Genomic DNA, 22,903 nt, shown 5'->3' with positions numbered 1-22,903 from the left:
TTCGAACCTAAACTGTTCGCAGTTCTGGGTTCGAACGCTCGACTGGAATGCTCGCAGCCCGCGGCTAGACGGTCCGTTCGACTCTTCGCTTGGTTGGTTAACGCAGACGATCTAATGACTGCGGAAGCTGTACGAGTGCTGCTTTTCCCTCGCTCCTCCACCCCGGACAATTTCATGGGATTTTAATTACGTACCGCTCACTTGCTTGCGGGACTACCAAATCACCATAGGAAGCGAGACCCCTGCTCGCCGAGGTCCTCATTTTCGGGGAAAAGACGACGATTCCTCCGCTCCGTTTCGATTCTCTCCGCTGTCAACGTTTTCAAGACACCCCCAGAAACTCAATAAGAATGTTTGTGCGGCTCGGGGACTGTCGGAAACACATCCAAACAAAGTCGCTTCTTATTTTCACAAACTCCTTACACGGAAACTTTCCTAACACGACGCATTGTCACACGTCGTCGCTTCCATTCTCAGAGGTTTCCCGCTTTGTCTGGGAGCCTCTGTCCTCCAGCGCTCTTGGTAAAAGAGTGCGGTTCGTTTTCCACCGGGAGCTACGGGAACTTTCTGCGCTCGTTATCAGCATGGACTCGATCCCTCGAAGAACGGCGGCTTCGTCATCTAGTATGAAGGAATCTCGTGAATTCCGCAGAGACATACTCTGGATTTCTGCGCGGATATCGCGGCAGAGATAAGAACGACTAGATAAGAGAAGTGAAATAAGCTCGTTTGAGTCTGGTTGCTCCTTCAAGAGCCGACCGCTCAGATCGTGTTTTTGTGCAGGAGAGGTGTGCCGGCGAACGGAACCAATTATTCTCGAACCGGACAGCCTCCGGGAAGGTTCAGAAATAATACCCAGAGCTCCCGAGTCATCCCCTCATCGCAGTAATGAATTTCCTTCTCAATCATCCCGCTTGAAACGGGGGCCATGAGATCGACGAACGGTCATGAGTCTTGAGGTATGAGTCATAAAGGAGGTTACATTCAGGAAGTGAATAAGAGATGGAGAGCTCCGACGTCGAGAAAGCCTTGAATCGCCAACAGACCCGGATTTAATTCATTCAATCGATCAATCAATCAATCAATCCATCGAACCTCGACATCTCCGAACGAGAATCGGAGGGTTCTCCGACCGTTCGATCAAACAAGTTCCACTGAATAACTTCTGAGACGCCGTAATTGGCTTAATGAATGTGAAGAAGGTGTCCGTCAGCCTCGATCATAATTTGCATACACATTGCAAAGACAGCTGCACGTGATGGAGCCGTTCGTTTTCCCATCAGTCACCGAAAAACGACCGAAGGCCAAGCGAGCTGTCTGCCGAGAAAAAAACGGCGGGGCAGCGACGATCAGGCTTTGTTTTCCTTGCTAGCAGGACCCTTCTTATCCCGCTCAGATGCACCTCGGGCAATTCATTAGGCTTGCCCCGATCAGATAATAAATGGAAAATCACTTCCACGATAAGCAAGCACTGTCGAGTGCAGGACTACGTACAGCGGAGGATCGAAGGGCTCAAGGCACTTGACACCTTAATTCCTCTCGACACAGCATGTCAACCAGCCCGAGAAAAATAGTCCGCAGAGGAATTTTCCCAGCAATCAACTCCTGGCCCGTACCTTCGCCTGGACCATCGCGATCCGGAAGCTCTGTGGCGAGATTCGTTTTTGTTTTCACTCAAACTCGGGGGACCCATCGGGGGCGAGGGCTCACATCCCTCCGGCAGCTTATTCGCCGCGATATACGGCTCATTTCTCTGGGAGAACGGGCCAAAGTTCCTCAAGTTTTCTGATGCTTGTTTCAACAAGGTGATCGAGCTAAAGAGCAAACTGCTCCGCGGGAGAGAGTGGCGCGGGGAATTCCGACGATGGAGCCGTGGCAAGCAGCTGCCGGAAGTGCAGAATTAGAGGGGCTGTTGTTGGACTTTTAATGAAGCTGATCCGTGTATTAAGAAAACTATCGACTCCCTCTTTCTGTTTCTCCTCCTTTCCGCCAGCGAGCACGCCTGCTCGTCCGGCCGGTCGACGCACGGACCATTCGTGGATCCTTCCTCCTCGGCTGCTATGAACGACCGGACGACCCTGGTGGGGTCGACTCGGGTTCCTATGGTCCCCGCAGTCTGACGGATACGCGTGTTTTGCTAATGAACGAAGCTGCAAAGAACGCTCCGGCAGCTGTTGCTAAGGCTTCTCCTCAGTCCTGCGCAGCCGCTTGCCTGGCTGCCGACGAACCGACGACGGTCGGTCGGTCTGACGTCCGACAAGCCCGTTCGCTGGCCTCAACTCTTGTTTGTCATCTAATGTCATCACGCACTAGGTTCAGCCGCATACGCGAGCCGCCCTCTCTTCCCCCAAGTAGAGTGGGAAGCTCGGCGTTGAATCGCTCTTCTGAGACGTCATTCATTACGACTTTACCTTCCCTTTCGGGGTCAGCGCTCTGAGGAACTTCTGAGCTCAAAAGGAAGAATTACTATCGCCTGAGAGGTACGAGATGAAGGCGTCTTCTAGGAACTACATACTTTGGTTGCGGATGCCCAGTAGCTCAAGGATGAATAACTGAGAGTCGTCGAAATTTCCCTCCCCCCCAGGAGTCGATCGGTGTGAGCCCAAGGCAGAGGACATCGAGGGCCCGATCAGGTAACATCCGACAGAGCCTAGTAGGGCCATCCTATCCCATCCTCGATGTCGAAGAAAATCCTTGGAAATCACTCGATGCGCTTCGGACCGTTTTCCTGTAGGGTTGGGAGTGGGTCTCCTCGTGATTTTCGTCTCATTTCTGTCCTCCGGCGGCGTCGGGGTAAGAGGAGCAAGGAAATGCTCCCGGCTCCTGCATCGATTCAATCCCCTATTTGCTCCGGCGAGAGGCGGGATACCTCGGAAATAATGGCGGGCTGAGTGATATTATATCAGTTACGTCTTCCATTAGCCGGCAGAACCTTCTCTCTTCGTCGCCTGCCTGCTTCCTTCCTTTCTTTTTCCTGAAGCTCATGAAAAGCAATATTTCACGCTGTTGCAGTATCTGGGCCGAGAGAAGGCGGAGGGAAAGGGGCTACAGAGTCTATTAACCGCTCATATTGACACAGTAGTGTTGCTCCGCTCTACTGGGGAGGCGCCGCTGCTAATATCAGCAGTCACCGGAGATGGAGTAGTTTCTTCAGCTCGCTTCCCGTTGAGGACCTCCGTTCAGTCGGCGGCATTGTTCATAACATTTCCGAGTCGCCATCGTATCTCAGACGGAGAGAGTCCACGACGAGCGCACAGCGTCCAGACGATGACCCCCATATGTTTTTGAGACATCGGACTGCCGGTGACGGCCTTGCCGCTCTCTGAAAAATTTGTCGAGACGCGCTCCGTTGAGAAGGGACGATGGTGACAGAAAATCTGAAATTCAAATTTTACTCCCCAATGACCCACAAGGCCCGCCAAGCAGGACCTACACAGCATGTAGGCGATCAATTCCAATTTCAGGGCTCTTCAGACCCGTCAAACACCTGCCAACGCAAGGAGAAGGAAGAAGCAGCTCATGACAAGGAAGACACCGAACAGGACCGACCCGCCGGCACGGCGTCCAAAGCTTCTGGTGCAGGCCTCGATGCAGTCTCAGCAGACGTTCCCCTCATGGAAGACCGGGAAGAGATTTCCGTCTCCTAAACACTCGTCATAGACGACTTTGCCGTTTTTTCCCTGAGAGATTCCGTCGACACGATTGATTACAATCCCAGGGAATGACATGCGCAACTATCCTGGGATTCCGGTCTGCGTCACAAGGAAGATAATCGAGTCATCGCATTATTTTTCTCGGTGAGAAGCAATTGCCCCAGTTTCTCCGCAATCGAGAGCAAACCTTTTGGGGATCATACGGGCGCCATATATTTGAATAATTCCCCGCTGGAGGAGAAGTTCATGCGAGCTTTTGTTTCTTGTTGCCCGTTTTTTTCCACTCATCCTCCCGTCATGACCCTCTCGGCGTCGTGGGCGTCGTTTCGGGCCAGCGGGAACGTCTGAGAGGCGCAGCGCTCTTTAGATAGCATTTGGCGTCGCTCCTTTTTCTCAAACAGCATCCTCCTCTTGGGACCTCTCGAAGAAGAGGTTGGGCTCAACATCTGCTACGCTTCGGCTGTAGCAGTTTGAAACGCGTCTTCTGCAAAACTTTAATCGCGATGCTGCTGCTGCTGCCGTCGTTCTCGACGTCACCACGACGTCGTTGTTCCAGCGACGAAGACCGTTCCGAGGCAGCAACCAACGTTATTCCTCGCAACGATGCGCGGTGTCAAGCGTAAACAGCCAGATTCTAAGACGAACAGATGACGACATCAAGAGAGGCTGCTCATCAAGGCCGGCGCTGAATTGTACGAAGAGAGTGCAAGATTCGTTCCACAAATTCCCTTGATTCTTTTCACGAGCATTCCCGAAACTCAGGAAGGAGCTCGCGCAGAAATCATTCGATTGCTCCGGAGATTGACGGGAAGTATCCCGGATCCCTCCGTATCGCTGATGCGCGATCCATTCGACTTGATCCGCTGATTCGATGAGGAACACTCTCTCGCGATCGATTTTTGCGAGGGTCGAAAGTTTCCTCCAAGGAGATGAAGGTACTGATTTATTTGATGATTCTGCTCCTTGTCTCAATAAGGGTTTCCAATATCTCCTTTCCAGTTCAGCTTACTTTAGCCGGAAGCAAAGTTGGATTTTTCCTGAACCTTTGTTCATAAAGCACAAGTCCGGAATTTCCCTCGCGGCGGGCATCCGGCGGAATCTTACCTTTCTGGGCGGAGAAATGATCCCGAATGATCGGGCGGTGCTTCCGATACGATCAGTGGTGCCCGCACCGCAGGCCTGATCTGCCTCGGAGCATTTTTCGGAGCTCCGGAGCCCGAACGGGTTTTCTGCTTCACCCTCCGAGGAGGCTGCGTTTTCCTTATGCCCGAAAACCTTGTTGTCCGTGCACCATCTTACGGATATCCTCGGCATGGCACCTTCAACTGTCGTAGCATTCGCCTGAAATCCCGGATGGAGTCATGGATTTATTTCACGGGACGCTGGTTTCAAAAGTCGAATCTCTGAGGCTCCTGCCCTTCGACCTTTGATTCGCCATAGACACCGACGGTAAGCCCTGGGCCGCGTAGTCGGAGCTCGGCAATAAGTGTGAGCCGGGCAAGTTCGGACACGATGAGATCCGCGGATTTTTCTTCGAATCTAACTCGCATTTGACGCATTTGGTTATTCTTGAAGTCATGCAGAGGTCAAAAGAGAGCGTTCCTCGTCCCGTCAGAAGAACCTCCGGCTCTGGTCTACATCGATTCCTCAGAGAAGATGCTTTTGATCATGATCGTTTCCCATCACTCAGATTCCGTACATGCTATCCAGCAGCGCATTGTAACCCGGTTCTCGTAGCGCCTCGTAACTAAGTTCTCGTTGCGCTTTGTAGCTCAGACTTCGGACTTTGGAGCGATCGCGAGCAGAGAAATATCAATCGTAAATTGGGTCCGCAAGCCAGTGGCTGTAGGAATTATCGTACGCGATGGTCTAGATTCGCAATAGGACCATTTTTCCGACTCAGGCTTACTTCAAAAAATCGAAACTAATTCCTTTGCATGCTCCAAGAACGCGAAGAAGACGCTACATGGAGCGTGTCATGTCTCATTGCCGTCATCCACAGGATGCGGTCGGATTGCGCTCAATCGTTTATTCGGACATTCAGTTTGTGGATCGATCGGTGATTCCCACGATGGCGCCGCCCTCGCCGGAACCGGAACAGCCCCATCGGAACTCGACGTGAAGATTTGTGTCTCGATATTCCCGTCGACGATATCCGTGAGAGGCCGACGTCGTCCTTTTCATATCGCCTTTCCTCTCATCACGTTATCGAGCGTTCGGCGGGTACAGGGGGACTCGTCGGCGTTCATCACGCCACCTGAACCTTCTGAACCACGGAAATATCTGACTCCGAGTGCTCTCGATACCTGAGGAATCCATAGCGGTTTAGATTCTAGATTATCGTTCTGGGACTCCTCCGCTTAGTCGAGGCGCACGTCTCATGATTCAATCTGGGTCTGGAGTGGAAAGAGGCGGTATGCTCCTCCCGTGAGGTCTTGACTGAATATGTGCATGTTCGAGACTTTTATCAGCGATATGGGGGCGTATAAGACGAGTCGTCGAAGGAAGTCGAGATTGGGCGCCCGACTTGCTAGCGACATGACGTCCTGACGTCGAGCGACCTTGGAATCGGGAGACGCCTGAGTAAATTAGCACTTGAGTGACTGATCGCTACCGAGCCGATTTCACACTTTTAGAGAGCGCTCATAGGATGGAGGCGTCCGAGACGAGATATCGAACGCCTCACAGGGTGCAAGGAAAAACGGAGGAAACTTCCGCAGATTTCATGAGGAGAAGATACTGCCCGGACGTTCAGAATTGACGTATTCGCAGGAGAATGGAGATCGGGAAGACGATTTTCCGCCAGAGAGGAAACATATCCGACGTCCGATGCGGGAAAAAACTCAAGCCATGAAATCTGCGAGAGGCTCAACAGGGATTCTGAGGAGGGTTTAAGAGTTATTCAGTGCACAGTATAAAGGAAAAAAGTTATATAAAGAAAAACTTATTATTTTCGACGTAGGCGATTGAAAATTTACGAGCGGCTCGCTCGAAAAGATTCAGGCTAGAGCGTCGATCATAAGTTCGTATCAAGGGGCCGACACCGTCTTGAACCGTAAAATGGGAGGAGGATGGCGGCGGCGACGATGTACGAGAAAATCCCAGCAGCTGCCGAGTGACCGTTTGTCCAGGGCCTTCCTTAGGACCCGCTCGCAACTAAATGCTCCGCGGGACTCCCGCTGCTCTCAGGTCTCACCGGAGCGTGAGGAACCCGATGATGCGTAATTTCATACTTTGAAGTCGGAGAATGAGCGAACGGGGAAGGCATGGTAAGGAGCGAACCGTCGATCCCCGTCGTTCCGAACCGCACTCGCCTCCCGCATGCGGATCGATGCGGGACGAGTTCTTTAAGGCACTGATTGAAGTCCCTGTGATGGAAAGCATGGTCCGCCCCAAGGTTCCTCATGCTCCGGACAAAGTTCCGGAGGTCGACGTTGAGTTGGCAATTTCCCGTGGGATCATTCATGAGCGGAGAGCGGACACCTGACATGACTCCTTGAGGACGGTATGCGCCTTCTCCAAATCTTAACTCAGCCCTCAGATTTCTGGGAGACGAGGGCCCGCACGGCCGTGATGCACGCACAATCGGCAAACCTGAGAGCGTAAGGTCGACCTCATGAGCTTGAGCAAAAAGTCCACGGCGTGAAAGAACGTCGAACCCACGCTGCACTGGGGAGCTAAATCAGGATTGGCACCAGCTCATCCTACCCCGCATCCGATCGCAGTCCGAGGCAGCTCAAATTTCCGACGCGAGCTCGTGTACAAACCGTGCACGGAGGGCTTCGGCGGCGGAGTATGAACGGTATGACCTCGAATTTCTTGGAAAGCTGATACACATAAAGATCGCTGGCTTCTTTCTCATTACGGCGGGCAAACTCCCTCGTTCATCGGTCGAGAAAAGTTTGGCGAATTTGGCGCTTCCATAAGATCGAGCTGGCGAAGGAGCGAGCGCACGACGGACCGCTCACCAACAGCAGCAGGTCTCGCCTTCGTTCAGCGCGATAACCTTTACCATCTTTCTACTCGTTGTTCCTGCTGCTGCTGCTGCTCTTACTGCCGCCGCCGCGGCTTCCGCAGATGCTGTTGCTGGGTCCACCGAAAGTACGCAACGAGGAGCGAGAAGGAGAGAGAGAGTCTCCGGCAGTCTAACCTTTCAGCAATACTCTCATTCGGGAGCTGGAGGTCAAGTGTCGGCTTCCGAAGACGTCGGATCGTCTCTGGAACGGTCTCCGTCGAATTTTTCGGTAAGCACGCGGAACTCCAATTGAACCAACGGCGTTTCGATACGATTTTAGGGGGGGTGGGAGTCAGGGGGGCAGTACATACTGCATTGGGGAGTTCGTTCCCGGACAGCGAATGCGACGAGGTTAGTCGCTCTCTGACCGTCAGGACTGACACTCAAGATGAGAAGACGCGACATCTATGATGGGGATTGCGCCTCTCCGAACGTCTACGCTCGAAAGTCAAGGCCGTCTATTCCTCTATCCACCAATCATTACCGGCGCCGTCGCACCGCGCTCAGAATCATAGCGATGAGTAGTAGGACCTCGGTCGACCACATTGATGGCCTCAAGATTCTCGGCAGCTTCCCTCCCCGATCCTAGAACTTGGGAGGCTGGAGTTTCCAGAGGTTCCCGCCTGCTCCGCCACGTCCCTGATTGGGTTCGATAAGGCTCAAGTTCTGGTTTCAATGGCTGGATCACGTATCCGAGCGGTCAAGCGTCGACTAGAATCGCCTTAATCTCGCCTAATTGGTTTCCAATGAGGCGGATCGAGACCTCTTTGCGGAGCACGGCTCACCGATACTTCATCGGCGGAATGCTCTCGCTCGAAGTCGTTGCGCCTCTACTCTTGTATCGAGTGAGACGGGTACTCCATCCTCTCGCTTTTTTCGGTTGGCTGTCGGATAATCGAATGCTGATAAGAAGGCCCGAAGGCTCTGACCGGCGAAGCGTTTCCAAGGGAGAGGTTGGACAAGCAAGGGTGAGCTTTAATGTCTCGTTCAGGTGGCAGTCAGTTCAGGTTATTGCTTGTGAAACAGCGAACCCTCTATAAAGTGGCTATTTTATTTTACTGCTAATAAAACACTTCGATCTCTGTTTAATAGGCTCAGCTGACGCCACCGCAGGCCTCACACACCTCTTGCGCGAGTAATGATGGTCCTCTTGACCTCTAGCACTCACTCAGCCCGATGATCGAATGTATTACTTCACAAAATCCGAGGGAGCTCCCATCTCACACAACTTCTAGATCGTGACGCCTTCCGAGACTAGAGGAGCGCCGCAATACCTCAATCATGACAGTCCCTCCGGCTCAGCATCGAAATGAGATGTTTGCCACCGGTTCCTCACGGGAGAGTTTCGAGGCAGCTCGAAAAACTGGAACAGCGGCACCGGGTGTTTTCTGCGGGCCGTAAGAAACCCGTCACATCCTCTGGACTCTAGAGCTCGTGGGACCAGTACCGGGTAGTTTTATAATCGCGACACGGAAGCCGAGTGTTTTACTGGATCCTGTACCATAAAGTGCATTTTCTTTACGAGCTCAGCCAACTGGCTGAAAACTAGGATACTAGGTACTAGGCTGGTAAGTCAATGTCGACGTCAAGCAGCCAGCGGACGAACAGACGATGGAATGAGCAGCCAGTCAATCAGTCGATGAATGGAGTAGCTTCATCAGACAAGGTCGCTGTCAAGTCTGCTGTTTTTCGTCTCACATAGTGTACCCCTTCCTCCTCCGAAGTATTCTGGTCGCTTGCTGTCCGACTTATTCAATAAGCTTGAAGTCACGGACTGGGGACGGCTTGTTCTCAAAATCGCAACAGGGCGTCGTGAGTTTCCCATTAGGCGCCTCCTCACCGTACCGGAAACTCCGACCCGCGCGAATGGAAGAACGCTCACTCCACGCAGAGAATGAGCAGAGAAATGATAAGGGAGATCACGAAGGATTCCTCCGGTCGGTTTCCTTGAACTTGCTGACGCCTACCTTCGGATAAAGCAGAATAAATGCGACAATGCTTGAGGATTCCCATCGATCTCGATTACTTTATTCTGGGTTTCGACATTCCGACTGGGATTTCGATGCCTCTGCCCTCAGATCAAGAAGACAGCTCGTGCGATCGCGCTCGTTTGATACGAGCCCCCAGCGGCCGGATCGACCTCAAATCTGCAATTCGAGAATATTCCCTGAATCAGAATTATTCGAGGAATTCGCGAAGCGGTAGTGGTATCCCCAGACTTGTTCCAAATCGTGCACCTCGGAAAACCTGCTGATGAGACTTTTGATGTCCGGGATCGCCAGCCCGGGCTGGCAGCTTGGATTTGCCTGAGGGGGACCTCCATCATCGGTGCCCTCCGAGTCTTCGTAAGAAGATCCCCCGCTTTCTTCGGTGCTCGAGTCTGTCTCTCTCTCGTAGCGAAACAGGTCCGTGGAACTGAAGCATACCTTCCGAATGCGATTGGGTTCGCTGGAATTTTCCCTTCGATCACTCCAAGAACAGTATTTTTTGAATTGATTATAATTCCGGAGAAATCATACATCTGATAATATTTGTCGGAGAGATATGAGCGCGGATCTGCTGATTGTAAGGATATTCGAAGGATCCATCGGGTAGGGCCGATGAACCTCTGACACGTCTGGCTCACCGGTCGATCCGCGGGCTCAGATCCTCGTTCGTCGTAGATGTAAGACGCGGGGAAGTTATTGAGACATGTGAACGGCTCCTCTGGAAAGGCAGCAGAACGAAGATTCACAGATGACCTTACCGGGCTCTGATGAAAATCGCTCACGAAGCGATCCGCGAGTCCGTTTCTTTTCGGAAGTGCTCACCTTCAGAACGATCTCCTTCACTCCAGTCCTCTCGCGATCAGATGTCTGGAGTCAGAAGAACTCTATTTCTCTCTGCTCGTGTGAAAACAATTCCTAAATCAGCTCGGATCGATCGAAATCTATAAAAGCCCCAGTTATCCCCAAGCCCTCCTTCACTCACCCTACTGTTGAATAAGTCCACCAATGCCTTGACTTTCCCTGCAGAGCCCTTCGGCATGATATTCTTAATCAATGTCAAATCGTAGTCGAATTTCCAAGAGAAACCGGTCTTCCCTCGAGCTCTTTGTGGTGAAGTACTGGTTACATCCTGTGCACAAGGAGCGTCTCAATCGATGCCAATGATTCTCGCAAAAAAGAACATTAAAAATCGTTCATGTCTGGGTGATCTGTCTCCATGCTGATGCATGACTCCCACCTTCCGAGATTGACTCCGGAGTTTGGTGCTCCTCCCGATGGAGTCCCTCCTGGCAAATCGGGAATCAATGAACCTGTCCAATCCCTCGCGTTTGCGTTGTTCACGTAGTTCTTCGTTCAGCTTCCTCGCTTGACGCATTTTCGAAAGGAGAGGGTTCCTACGGATTGACATCTTCGGAGTCAGTGATTTTTTCGTTGGGTTGAGTTGAAGCTCGCACGGTAGCCGGAATTCATAAGTTATATGAGAATTATATATATGATGATGCAGAGCTCAGAACGCGATCTGCGGAGTAGCTCCCGTAAGACCTTATGAGTGCTGATCGCCGCGCCACGGAGAACCGAGATGTGTTTCCAGCGAAAAAAACGATCCGAGATTCGCAAGCTAGCATTTATTGCGAAATTTAGAGAAATTCCGCTGACCGAGCGCAGTCTACATTTGGCTTTTTCACACCCATATCACAATAGTATCGAGCTTCTGCACCAACAGGAGTTCCATCCAAGTATCGCTCACCTCATCCGACTCATTCGAGGGGAAGCCCTCAGCAATCATCGAAGGAATCATGATGATGATGTATGTGAACGACTTTCTTCTTCTGCTTCTTCGATCGACGTTGCTTATAGGATGCCAGGGCGTAACCACCACCACCGGCCATCAGAGCCAACGTGCCTTTTTTCAGCACTTTCGTGAACTTCATCTCGCTTTCTCCCGAAGCGGTGCCGAGGATGACGATGCAAAACACGAGGATCACAGCGAGCTGCGAGAATTTCATCTCTTGGGCTCAACTTCAGCATCGATCCGAGCGGCCTGGCTTATCCGCGATCGAAATGATGATAAGCTCTTTATATGGTGGTTATTTTTAGAAACGTTGAGAAAGGGAGCTTGAAATCCATGGATCTTCAATCGGGTCGCTCAGACCGGTCTTCTGGCCTTCGCAAAACTCCTCCGAGATCAACCAAGCGGACTATCGTTCCGTGGCTCACTCAATGATCGCAAACGGCATCGTGATTATCGGACTTCGACCTTTCGGCTTTCCCATTCCATATTTCTGATTTCCGTTCCGCTGATTTCACCCCGTCGGGACGAAACCGCATTGGCCGAATTGAATATTTGCTCGAGGAGCTCGTGAAGAGTGCGCAATCGGCTACGCGAAACGCTATTCCGTGCGAGTGGCATCCCAGGTCATTTTGGACAAGTTCTGATTGGTCCAAAGTCACTCGCCCTAGTTTTTGTTTTGGTTTTCAAGGTTCTTTGAATTGAGCTCCGGGCTTCAGCAAGTCTGGACTTCTCATCGTCTATATTCGCGCTTTCCTAGACAGGATCGAGGCACGCGAAAGTGCTCGATGCGCGCACGGAATGATATCAGGAATCCGCCGCCACCACGTTTGCTTTCTCGATCCACGAGTTGGAAGTCCTCAAGACTGTTTCGCAACCTCTCGCCTTAGGCTGTGGGAGCCTGATGATTCCGGGAATGTCTTGGATTCGCTTATTTGTTCGTCAAGAGGAGCAGGGAGTGTTCCGGCAAAATACAGGCCGAAAAAGATATCCGCGACATAGCGCGGTGGGCTTGTGGATAACTACCATTAAGGGTCTTACTAGTCCCAGCAATGTTAAATTCAAGTTTGAGAGTTTCTTGGGTGTCATCAGTAAGGGTCACTGCCCCAAGATCCAGGCTTGGCTGCTGTTTCGCGATGAGAGTCAATTTTCTCGTTGCAGGAATATGCGCAAACTTTGAATAAATATATCTGACTCGAAAGGTCAGGAATCTTTTGATTGGATCAACAGAATCAGGGAACTGATTAGGAACGCCCTCCGGAGAAGCACAAAAACAGAAACGAGAGCAGAGTGCATTCGACGGCAATGATCTAATTCTGTCGAGCTAGAAGACTGACCGTTGTGGAAGCGTTGCTGGTGCTGATGACCATGCAAAACAGGGAAAAATCTTCAATGAGAACTAAGCGGTTTTGGAGCGTTCTCGAGCTCTCAAATACGGATCAGATGACAGCGTGCTTGCAGTTGTCTCCGACATCTGGGGAAGTCGCGCACGTTGGACGTCGCTCCGTGTCTCGACTTTCCTTCAGCCCCAGTACATTCGGACGGACCTCCGCTCGTTCCAGGGCTTTTCGCTGAGCTTTTGTTTGTGACACCGAGAACTGTTACCTGAAGGCCTAAGCATTGACGGACCTGCGAGTAAGTTCAGACGAGCGGTCAATGTTTGTTCCCTCCGAAATATCTGTTCCTGAATGCAATGAAGCCCTTCGATTGTTAGCAATTTCCTGGATACATCATCGGAGCTCAAAACGATGACTTGCATCGATTCCCAGTGAACTCCGGTCATATGCAGATGGGTATCATCGCGAGAGAACTTGTAGCTCAGGAGCAGCGCGAAAAGGAATGGAAGGAGGTCATTGGTTTTCTGCATTGGTATCCTGGGATATTTGCTGTCATTCTTGGCGTATTATTTGACGAGCAGATTTCTTGGAGGAACTGAATCTCATTCACCGTTCTCCAGACGCACATTGAAGGGAAAGCGGAAGAAGTTCGGACCGCAGACCAGCAGCATGATTTGAAGATCACCGTCTGCAACTCGTGTGGGCACAGGGGGAAAGCGCCTCCTAGTCCTCCTCCCCAACCCGCCGTGTCACCGTCTCAGAAAGATGGACTCCTGCTGCATCCGATGATAAAAGTCAAAGGGAAGACCATACCGTTCACGAAATCGACTTGGGTTTCGGAAATGGGTGAGTTCCGTGTCCTATGACTGATAGGAGTCGAATTTCCAATACCAGGTCTCGAGCGGAATAAGGACTTCAATGATCCTTGGGAAACTTCACTGACATAGCGCGTGCTTATACACACAGTGAAGTCGCTTGAGGATAGACGAGGGAGCGATCAGTCTTCAAGCAGTTCAGAGGAGAGCCTTCCGAAGCTAACTTCTGTAGTATTGTCTAATCACCCGTGTAGGACTCAGGAGTCGGCCGCTGGTCTGAAGAGGTACGATATGGCGGGCTAGACAGACGAATCCTACGATATGCGGCGGCATAATGACGCCGTTTTTCGCAGAGGACAGAAGTCGATCTCTCTATGCCTATACATTTATTTCTTCAGATGCATCTCGAACAGCAAGTCGATGGAGAACTTGAGCTCTAAATTCAGGTGAACTCTGTGGCTGAGTGTCTAGGTGATCGACGAGAACCTTCATCTTGATAAGAATGTCCACCTGTCAGCCCCATGGATTGGCTCCCGATAAATTAACTGGAATTCTCAACCGACTGGTCATTGCAAGCGTAGATATCCGTGGGAGGGGTAGGGAAAGAAATTGCTCAAAAGCTCTTTCGTTCATAGAACCCTCAGTTCAATTAATGCGGGAGATATAACATCCCGTCTCTGACGAGACTACGATTCCTTGGCGGCACTTACGTAGGGTGCTTCTGGTTTTCAATGAGATATTAGTACAATCTCATCACTCGGAGCTAGCGGGGGACGTAGGTAACGAAACCAGGCTGCCCACTGACTTCCCGAAAGCGATGCCTGAGAGACAGTTCCAGAAGATTGATGAAGTATTCTCTCCATCCGGCGAATGCGGGAGACGACTGTGTCATCGCGAGAAGATAAGCATGATCTCTTTTTCTACTTCCATCTAGGTCCATCCCAGTGGATAATATTCGCTTAATTGTAGGCTCGATATTGTCCCGGTAGAATGTTCTATTCCTCGGCGGTTGATCAGATACATGTGTGATTTATACATCGTATGATGATATGTATGCTTAGCGGATGCTCTGCTGATTCCCTCATGGAGATTGGTAGGATCCGGCAGTTGGCGAACGGTAACCGTCAGAATCTGCAGCTCATCGAACGCTTCTAATCGACCCGAACCTTCGTTCGTCGTCATGTGGCGCCCTTTCAATCGACACGCTCTCTCCATCTCGAACGTGGACTCTGGTATTCACCTTATCCTTCAGCTGGTTAAGATGAGGTCCCGCACTGGAGACGCCCGTACCCGCAGAACTACATATATGAGCGTCAAGGACAGTAGGGACTATTGGAGCAAACGATTGAATGTTTCGATGTCTTCCCCTCCTGAGGACTTCTGCTCGAGGATCAACTCTGCCGCGTGATTAGCCGACTCTGTCACTCGCCCCGGCTATGTCTGATGAACGATGTGTTCGTTCACGACGATCGACAAAATGCCCTATTACAATAGAGAAATAGAGTTCCGTATTGGACTCGGGACATATGACCTCGGAAGTTCCCGAGGTCCATTGAATTTCTCCGCATGGTGTCCCGTCCCATAGGAATCCAATCAAAACCCAAGCAATAGCTTAGTCCGGGAGGAATGTGCGCCTCTCAATACCGAACTATTCGATTTATTGAGGATACTCACAATGCCAGCGAAAAAGCAGAATTGACTCCCTTCTCGCAAAGGAATCGCCCCGATTTGGAATCACTCCCAGGGTCTGAAATGGTGGGATCCGCCGGAAGACGCGGTATGTCGACCAAGACCATATTCTCGTCGCTGAGGATCTTCCAGCGAGAGAGATGATGCCGAGGGATTTCTCATCGAGCACTGCGAATTCTTGTGCCTTTTGGGAGAGGCGGCGAGAATCATGAGTCATTCTCTCCGAGGAGACGCTCATCACTCGTCGCCGTTCTTGCCAATTAGACGCCGCCTATTCGGTCTGTTAATTGCTGCAGCATCCTTTGAGAAGCTCTCGTGCTGATAACACGTCCACACACTCAACGACGGCGCCGCGACAGATCCCGCTAGCGGCGGTTTTCCTTCTGGAAAACTTCGACAATGGCAGACATGGCTTGCTCGTGCGTAGGAATCTTTTCATGATTATTTGGGAAGAGGAGGAATAAGTCCTCCGACACGATCGAGATGCAACAAGCCTCGGGAAGTGCTATGAACAAATTCCACTGTCCAGAAATCGAACTTTTTTACTTTTTTCCTCTTCGTCTCCCAAGGGCGCTGCAATCGGCATTTTGTTACGCGGAATCCGCAACTTCAGGTTCCCAAGTTCAGCCCATGACGGGTCCGGCCTCCGGCCGACATCTGCGTAGCTTCCCGCTGCCTTCGATGAATTTGCATCGTTTCGAGGCTAATGACCCGACCAGCTCGTAGACGCTCCAGAGTTGGGCGCTTCCGCAGTCGAGCTGAATTATGAAACCAGACAATCGTTCCAGTAATCGCTTTCTCGCTGCTACGGCTGCTCGCTCCCGAATGAATTCAGATCGGGTCATTCGACGATCCCACGCGTAAGGAATTAAACACCTGTTATGTTCCAAAGCTTCGACCGCAAACACTCTGATTATGTGTTCCGCCTCTACGGGAGCTGATCTCTCAACCTGCTCAGTAACATGAAGGAGAGAGTCTTCACTCACGGCCTGGCAACGAAGGAATCTCGAATTGCGGCGCGAGACGCAGCGGCGAAAACTATTCTCTCTTGGCTGTCAGAGGGTCACGGCTCGAAGACTAGGCTGAAATCTGTTGATCCCGTATCTGATCCATATGAATCGGAATCCGGGAGGCGATGCAGAGGAGATCGAGAGGGGTCCGAGCAACATTCCGAATCTGAATAAATATCCCATGTCTAGCGGTGCACGTTCCGTTTGCAAAATATAAACACGTCGATCGAAGCTGTCCGTGTGCGTGTGTTTACGGGTGCGTGTCTCCGGCTGTAATTCGCCGAAGAGTTCCACGGATATCCCTTCCTAGACACAAGCGTTGAGGATCAACTCGGAGTTTGCGTCGGTAAGTAAGTGATAATGCTCCTTAAACGTGGGTAAAATATCATTTTCTTGCTCACGCACTGGGAACGGAAGTCCGAAAACGAATTCATCTCCCGTATCGCTTTGAATTCCGTGGGTTGATGCTTCTCGGGGAAATATGAATGATAACACGATATCGACCATTCTGTTCCGAACACGAATTTGACTTTGTCCCCTCTCGACACTCGTCTGACGCGACGGCTCAAATCCGAAACTCTTGAACAAGTGCATAAGAAACGATTTCTCGTTGGACCAAACCAATGCGCCGGATAACTCGTATCTCAAATGAGCTTATTGAGAGAAGTGCTTCGGAAGTGGCTTCAATAATTACTGACATTTTCCGGAAAAATTCTTTTGGTCCCTCCGAATGTAACTCTGAAGAGTTCGGAGCGCTACATGGCTCCGTGAGCTGGGGGAATGAAACGTCTTTTCCGATCCAGATGTCTTCCCCAATACCACCCACTCCGCGTAGGGGATTCTGGATGAATAACATCCGACGCAACGACTGTCCTGAATCGGAAGTCGCGGAATCAACGCTCAATCCTCCACCCATGGTCTCCCCGATGCCCCCCACTCCCTCTCCGCTGGCGGCCAGAGTTCTCTGTCCGATCCCCAGAGAGTCCGCGAGGTCGCCATCGTCGGCTCTGAGATCGAAAGTCCTCTGCTCGACGCCATATCGTTCGAATAAGCCCACGCGGAAAACAGCGCCGAATCGGAGGGCTTCACCATTCCCACTGCTCATCCCGACGGAACTCACGTTGAGCATCATTAGGGAGAGTCCGCTCACCGCCGTAGAGGAGCTCACGTGTGGAGACCACGTCGAAGGCAAGGAGGATTCCATGAGCAGCAGTACGCGACCGGCGGAGGAGTCAGCAACGATCACGGAACGACAGTGCGTAGCTTTCGGAACGCCAAGAGGAACGTCTGTTGCTACTACCGCGGCCGCCACCGTCACAGCCGGTGTCGCTACCATTCAAGAAATCCCAGAGTCGATACAAAACACAATGGGAGCTTGCGCGAGCAGAAAATCGTCAAGCACTTCCGAGAAAAACGGCGAAAAATCTCCACCATCGGCAAAGTGAGTTTGGACTTATGTCGATGTCGGCTCCGTGGGAATCGTCGCTCCGTCAGTGGATCAGTGTCTCAGGAACGCGGAGGCGAGAATGGACTCGGAGGGGACGTTCAGAAATCACTATTTTCTGATCTGAATCATTCCAGACCGGGGAAGCCTCTCAAAACAGCTCATCCCCCAGCAGTCAATGACGATGCCATGGACGCGAACGACGCCATCGACGAAGACGATCCCGCACATTCAACTAAGGTGAGTCTGCTCACGCTCTTTCTCGGATCACCGAGCATAGCAAAATGGGGAATCAGAAAATCCGAGACTTTTCCGTAACAATCGAACAATGAGATTCCGTCTAGACTGGATAAACAGCGGAAGTTTCCGAGAAGGCTCCGAGAGTCAGACGAGGAGGGCGCTGTCAGGTACATTGTGCTCCGTTAAGGATACGCCTTTGATGGCACACCTGCACCACAGAAACACTTGAGCGGGTGAAATATTCGCATTCTTAGGCGGATTCAAATCCTACGGCAGAAATTCCCAAAGCACAGGATCTAGCATCCTCTGTGATTTCTACCAAAGATTGATCGCTGTGGGTGCAGCTGACGCTCAAGTTTTTTTCTAGTTTCGTATTTCACCCTCGAAGATAAAGTCAATACCGAGTGAGGACCGTGTCGGTCAGTGGGCAGCCGGCTGACTATCCTCCATGCTCCCGAGCTGTACGATAGATACTGACGTATCTCATTTTGCACCGAGCGTCGATTCTCATGACTTCGAGCCGGACGAGCAGGCGGACGTTCTGATATCACCATATCAGCGTAACGAGTGGAGCAGCTGTCAGTTTTCCGAGAAACAGACGACAGACGTTTCCAGAAGGATTTGGCGATGGGAACCAGCTTGTTTCGGGTGTAATTCATTGAAAGTCCCGAACGGAACGGTTCGACCGGAAACTCCAGGCTCTCGTTTATATTCCGACGGGAGTCAATGAGCTTATTGCGCGCGCGAAGTGTTCGCTAACCCAACGGAGCTGCCACATCCGACCGCTAAGGGCAATCCAGCCGGCCGTAATCCGTAATCACGAGCGCTCGAACAGAGATGAGTCGTAAACAGAAGAAGAGAATGAAGTTATGCTCGTGTGTCGGGACGGACAAATGTTTGTTTGTTGACGGCTAGCCACCTAGACAGCCCAACTCGACATTTTTCTCCTGGACGGTCTCGCTGGTGGTCGCGAATGATCTTTTTCTCGCACTCTGAATGTGGAAGGTCACGCACGACGGAGCACAATGGAGTCCAGTTACAACAACAACATTAAGCGCAATGAAAAACGCGTGTCGGCTACAGCAAAAGAAAAATGAGCCGTCAAAAGCCGAAATCGCAGACAAGCGCCTCAGCAGCTCGATCCGATAGCGCTCAGTATGTTTTTGGAGATGTGGTGGTCTTCGTGTCAGCGTTGTAATCTCTTCCTGTCTACCTGCACTTTTTCCAGTTCAAACTCAAAAGGGACTCCATTGCTGTGACTAAAGTCCGCTTGATGAAAACGCAAGTTCATCAGGAAACAACGATCGGCGAAGAGGAGGAGGCCGAAGAACAAGAGCGAGGTAGGTGAATTCCACGAGGTGCGGAGTGAATGGGTTCCCTTGCGAACAGGCGACGACCCAGCGCTCGGAGAAACGATTATGATAGGTTCGGAACGAACTTTCTGGAAATTGCCCCCGAGGAGTTCCTGAGTCGATTGAAACCGTCACTTCCTCGCCCCTCCTTTTGATATCGACCCCTATCCCTGAGGCTCTCGACCCGGTGCGATATCTGTGTCGCAGGTTCGGAGGCCGTCGCGAAGACTTTTCCTGTCGTGCATGGTCGGTTTTTCTCGCGAAGGGCGACAAGCTCTCCCTCGATAGACCATTTCAGAACTGATCACTCGGACCGGTACGCCTATGCTGCTGCGAAAATGGGGGGGGGGCGCTGGGAAACTCTTGATGGGGAGAAGTCCCGTCAGATTTGGTCATTGGAGTTTCGTTTATCTCATAGGCCCGCGCTCAGGATACCATTGTAGACCGATCGTGGAGCGGATCATCACAAGACGGACCTGCAGAAATGAGCGGTTTCCCGTTACTGTTGCAGATGATTCGGGGAGAGGAGAAGATCACGTGCATTTCGACAATCACGTCAGCAAACAGAGTATCCCCAACGACTCCGGAGTGTCTCTAAACAGTTGCCCCGACAACGGTATGACCAGCACGACGACCGCGACGGTGACGACGTCAACAAGCTCGACCGCAACCACAACCAATCACTTGATACCTGTCTCGTGATCCGTCTGCGTCAATGAACGATCCAATCATCAACGTCGTCGTTCAGTTCCCGCTTCGTTTATCGTTCTGCGTTAGCCGTGCCCTTATCTGCCTCCTCTCTATTGCACCGTCGGAGCTGATCACTCTGTCACATTCGCCTCTGAGCACCTGCTCTCTCCGTGGTTCCGGAATCGTTCTCCTAATCGACTCGAAAGGTCAACTCTACTAATTGTCCCAATTGCGTTCAAATTCATACCCGGCATCGATCTCGGGAGTGCATGGAATCGATTGCAAGCTTTCCGTCCGATGGCATCCGCGCAACGGGTCTTTCGCGTCTCAAGTGTTGCTTGTGCCGATCTAGCTCCGAGTCTCCATTGTCCCTTTTGTAGTTCCACCGCTCATCAGCCCCGGTGGCGGCTCGATCGTCCCCGTCTTAGACGAGATCTTCACCGAAGGTTTCTGTAATTTGTCCTAGTCGTGGTCGTTTCATTTAATAAACTCTGTACAGATGTATTCGTGTTGATTAGCGTCGTTTGTTACCTCCGGACAGTGTAGCGCGGATCTTTTCGAGATGTCATCAGACTGCTGTTCCGTTCCGCGAACTCCTCGCCGAACGAGAGTTTATTCCCGAATGCATCCGCCTCGAGGCGAAGCGCTCTTCCGTCACGAGACTGTTTTCTTGCTGTGTCTGTCTCGAATTTTCCGTTCGTCTCCCTGGTCTCGACTATGAGTGGGTTCGAATCTTCGAACGCGTAGAGAGAGGAGTCTGCCAGTCATCGCGTGGAAATACTAAGGATGCTCAGAAACAATCCCCCTGTTTTCATTCAGATCTCGAGAGTCTTTGCCAAGAGGATCGCGAACGGTCGAATGAGGATTTCAGCTCGATCAAGTTCGATGGAACGCTCGATTGTGACTCGACAAGTGAGATCTCTCTCGCCAGTAACGTAACCCTGAGGTCCTTGAGGTGAGCCTACTATATGGGAGCTCTCCGCGAGCACTCCGCTCAAAACTTCCGCTCGCATCGAATAATCTCTCTCGGATCTCCGGGACACAGGAAACGAAACTCCACGCTACGTTGGATGCTCATCCATTCTCGAGCTGTAACGATCTCCTTCTCGGATCGTCAGATATTCTGATTAGGAAACCATTCAGACTCACAGAGAATTTCTATTCCCTACTCGCTCATCTCTCGAGCATCGGAGTTCTTATCCCAGTATCCAGAAGATCTCGGAGTCGTATCTCTGCCCATATTCCCGTCTGGACATTGACAGGTGGTTGCTGAAATCTAACCAGTGACTGATCCGATTCAGGAGAGAGAAGGTCGTCGACGACGAGAACAGATCCTTCGACTTCAAGGCACTTCGCCAGCGAACCGAACAGCTCATAGAAGACCAAAGGGTAATGCCCAGGGCTCACCTGTGCTCCCTCAAAACTCAAGATAGCATGCATGCCGAATCGCTCGTTATTGCATCACCGCCTTGATGTTATTGATGATGATTCAATTTGTCGTCCCTCGACTTCGTTCCCCGTCAGCGTATTCTGAAGCTTCAGAAGCTGCCGGTCGCCGCCTTGTTCGAGTTCATACCGCCAGCCATCAACAAGCCACCAGCGCAGTCAACAGACTAGCTCATAAATGCAGCGCGATCTGACGCGACCGAGCGCAATCGGGATTGGCAATCACGCTTTCGTTATGCATGCGACCACGAGATTCATTGATTTGTGACTCGCTCCGTCGCTTCCGACTCCTCCGGAATCCTCTGTATCCGTTTTGGTGTTGTACTTTCCGGAGGCCCTTTACGCACCACAGAGGTGTCCGACGGGATTCTTCCTGCACCTGAGACCCTGCAGTCAGGGTAGTAACCTCGTTTCGCGATTATGCGGAACCATTGAAGGTGTCAGCCGATTTTTGAGTCTCGACTGAGCCGGTCGATAGAACTGTCATCCTCGGTCGGAGCACCTTGACCCATGAACTCCGCGCTGAGATGGGACCGAGAATTTTGTTGTCTCTTACGCGGAACCACGTCATACGCATCAAGCGAGACGCCTTTCACGCCGTCTTACATCGATTTACCTTCGAGTCAAGTAGAGAAGTTGCAGTGGAGGCGGTCGTCGTAGTAGCCGACGTCGGGCATGTTTCTGAATCGTGGTAGTAAGCGTGAGATTTCGTGAACGGCTTGCGGAGGCATGAATGGCTTATCCTATCGGATTCCGCATGGGCATCGGTGACAAAGTGATTGTGGCTGTCACGTCCGGTATTCTTCTCCAATTTCTGCTCCGATTTCCAGGAACCGAATACTAAAGACCTTTCAAGAACTAATTCGATCCAGCGATGGTAGTGTGCTCGCTGATCGAAAACCCGGTCAGTCATTCCTGATCTGCAAAGAGAAAAACGAGCGAGCCGACTCGCAGCATTACGCTCGGTTCCTCACCGACCCTGTCCTTCGGACCCCTTCGATCGACAGGCAGCCACTCCGGCGAACTTCCGGTGGATCCTGAATTTTACTCAATATATTCTCGCACGAGACATTTTTTTACTATCATCGAGTCTGCTTGCAGTACTACGCTGCTCGTCGAAGACTTGAACAGTTGTACGGAACTCGAAGATCACCTGTCGAACTGGTCCGTTTGACCGGGCGTGCATACTCTTATGCCATGGAGTCATCGGATCTCCGCGACGACGCATATACCAGTTGAGCATAGGCTTTTGCGAAACTGAACTTACTAATTTATATAAATGTCTGAACCCAAAATAAATCGAAAGCCCATTATTCGTCATTGCCCGTCGATGATGCGCGTCCCTGTTTATCGATAGTATCTGCGGGAGCCCGGGTCCTAGAACCGCTCAAAAGCTCTTCAATTCCTCCACAGCCTCGGTGAACGAACGGATGAA

At 51.4% G+C, this 22,903-nt stretch overlaps 3 protein-coding genes across 3 annotated transcripts; 2 read left to right on the top strand and 1 right to left on the bottom strand.

Annotated features, from left to right (window-relative positions):
* Window positions 1–9,742: 9,742 nt before the first annotated feature.
* On the bottom strand, window positions 9,743–11,045 carry LOC100908153 (uncharacterized). The gene is made up of 6 exons (XM_003739188.1): window positions 10,894–11,045; window positions 10,639–10,785; window positions 10,479–10,523; window positions 10,295–10,374; window positions 9,916–10,116; window positions 9,743–9,815 (listed from the first exon to the last, which is right to left on the bottom strand). The coding sequence occupies exons 1-6, from the start codon at window positions 11,029–11,031 to the stop codon at window positions 9,743–9,745; spliced, it is 684 nt and encodes a 227-aa protein (XP_003739236.1). The 5' UTR covers window positions 11,032–11,045.
* A 1,932-nt stretch (window positions 11,046–12,977) lies between these two features.
* On the top strand, window positions 12,978–14,152 carry LOC100907592 (uncharacterized). Its single transcript, XM_003739184.1, has 5 exons — window positions 12,978–13,080; window positions 13,215–13,294; window positions 13,403–13,628; window positions 13,749–13,881; window positions 13,996–14,152. Coding segments are annotated over exons 1-5 (492 nt in total). The 5' UTR covers window positions 12,978–13,079; the 3' UTR covers window positions 14,048–14,152.
* Window positions 14,153–16,582: 2,430 nt separating this feature from the next.
* Window positions 16,583–22,781, top strand: LOC100907445 (serine/arginine repetitive matrix protein 1). Its single transcript, XM_003739183.2, has 8 exons — window positions 16,583–16,642; window positions 17,100–17,737; window positions 17,878–17,980; window positions 19,209–19,320; window positions 19,844–19,948; window positions 20,842–20,977; window positions 21,324–21,411; window positions 22,299–22,781. The coding sequence occupies exons 2-8, from the start codon at window positions 17,100–17,102 to the stop codon at window positions 22,347–22,349; spliced, it is 1,233 nt and encodes a 410-aa protein (XP_003739231.2). The 5' UTR covers window positions 16,583–16,642; the 3' UTR covers window positions 22,350–22,781.
* The last annotated feature ends 122 nt before the right edge of the window (window positions 22,782–22,903 follow it).

The sequence above is a fragment of the Galendromus occidentalis genome, unplaced genomic scaffold (assembly GCF_000255335.2).
Source record: "Galendromus occidentalis unplaced genomic scaffold, Mocc_1.1 scf7180000076437, whole genome shotgun sequence".
Taxonomy (NCBI): domain Eukaryota; kingdom Metazoa; phylum Arthropoda; class Arachnida; order Mesostigmata; family Phytoseiidae; genus Galendromus; species Galendromus occidentalis.
Note: the sequence above shows the minus strand (reverse complement) of the source record. Positions and strands in the feature narration are given on the sequence as shown.

Coding starts and splice junctions, on each gene's coding strand:
- LOC100908153 (XM_003739188.1), bottom strand. CDS start 11,031: ATGCGTCAAGCGAGGAAGCTGAACGAAGAACTACGTGAACAACGCAAA. Junction 10,786..10,893: donor TCCGGAGTCAATCTCGGAAG/GTGGGAGTCATG, acceptor CCTTGTGCACAG/GATGTAACCAGTACTTCACC. Junction 10,375..10,478: donor TGAAGGAGATCGTTCTGAAG/GTGAGCACTTCC, acceptor CTGCCTTTCCAG/AGGAGCCGTTCACATGTCTC.
- LOC100907592 (XM_003739184.1), top strand. Junction 13,295..13,402: donor GCGAAAAGGAATGGAAGGAG/GTCATTGGTTTT, acceptor ACCGTTCTCCAG/ACGCACATTGAAGGGAAAGC. Junction 13,629..13,748: donor GACTTGGGTTTCGGAAATGG/GTGAGTTCCGTG, acceptor TTATACACACAG/TGAAGTCGCTTGAGGATAGA.
- LOC100907445 (XM_003739183.2), top strand. CDS start 17,100: ATGTCTTCCCCAATACCACCCACTCCGCGTAGGGGATTCTGGATGAAT. Junction 17,981..19,208: donor ATCCCGCACATTCAACTAAG/GTGAGTCTGCTC, acceptor CACTTTTTCCAG/TTCAAACTCAAAAGGGACTC. Junction 20,978..21,323: donor GTAACCCTGAGGTCCTTGAG/GTGAGCCTACTA, acceptor GATCCGATTCAG/GAGAGAGAAGGTCGTCGACG.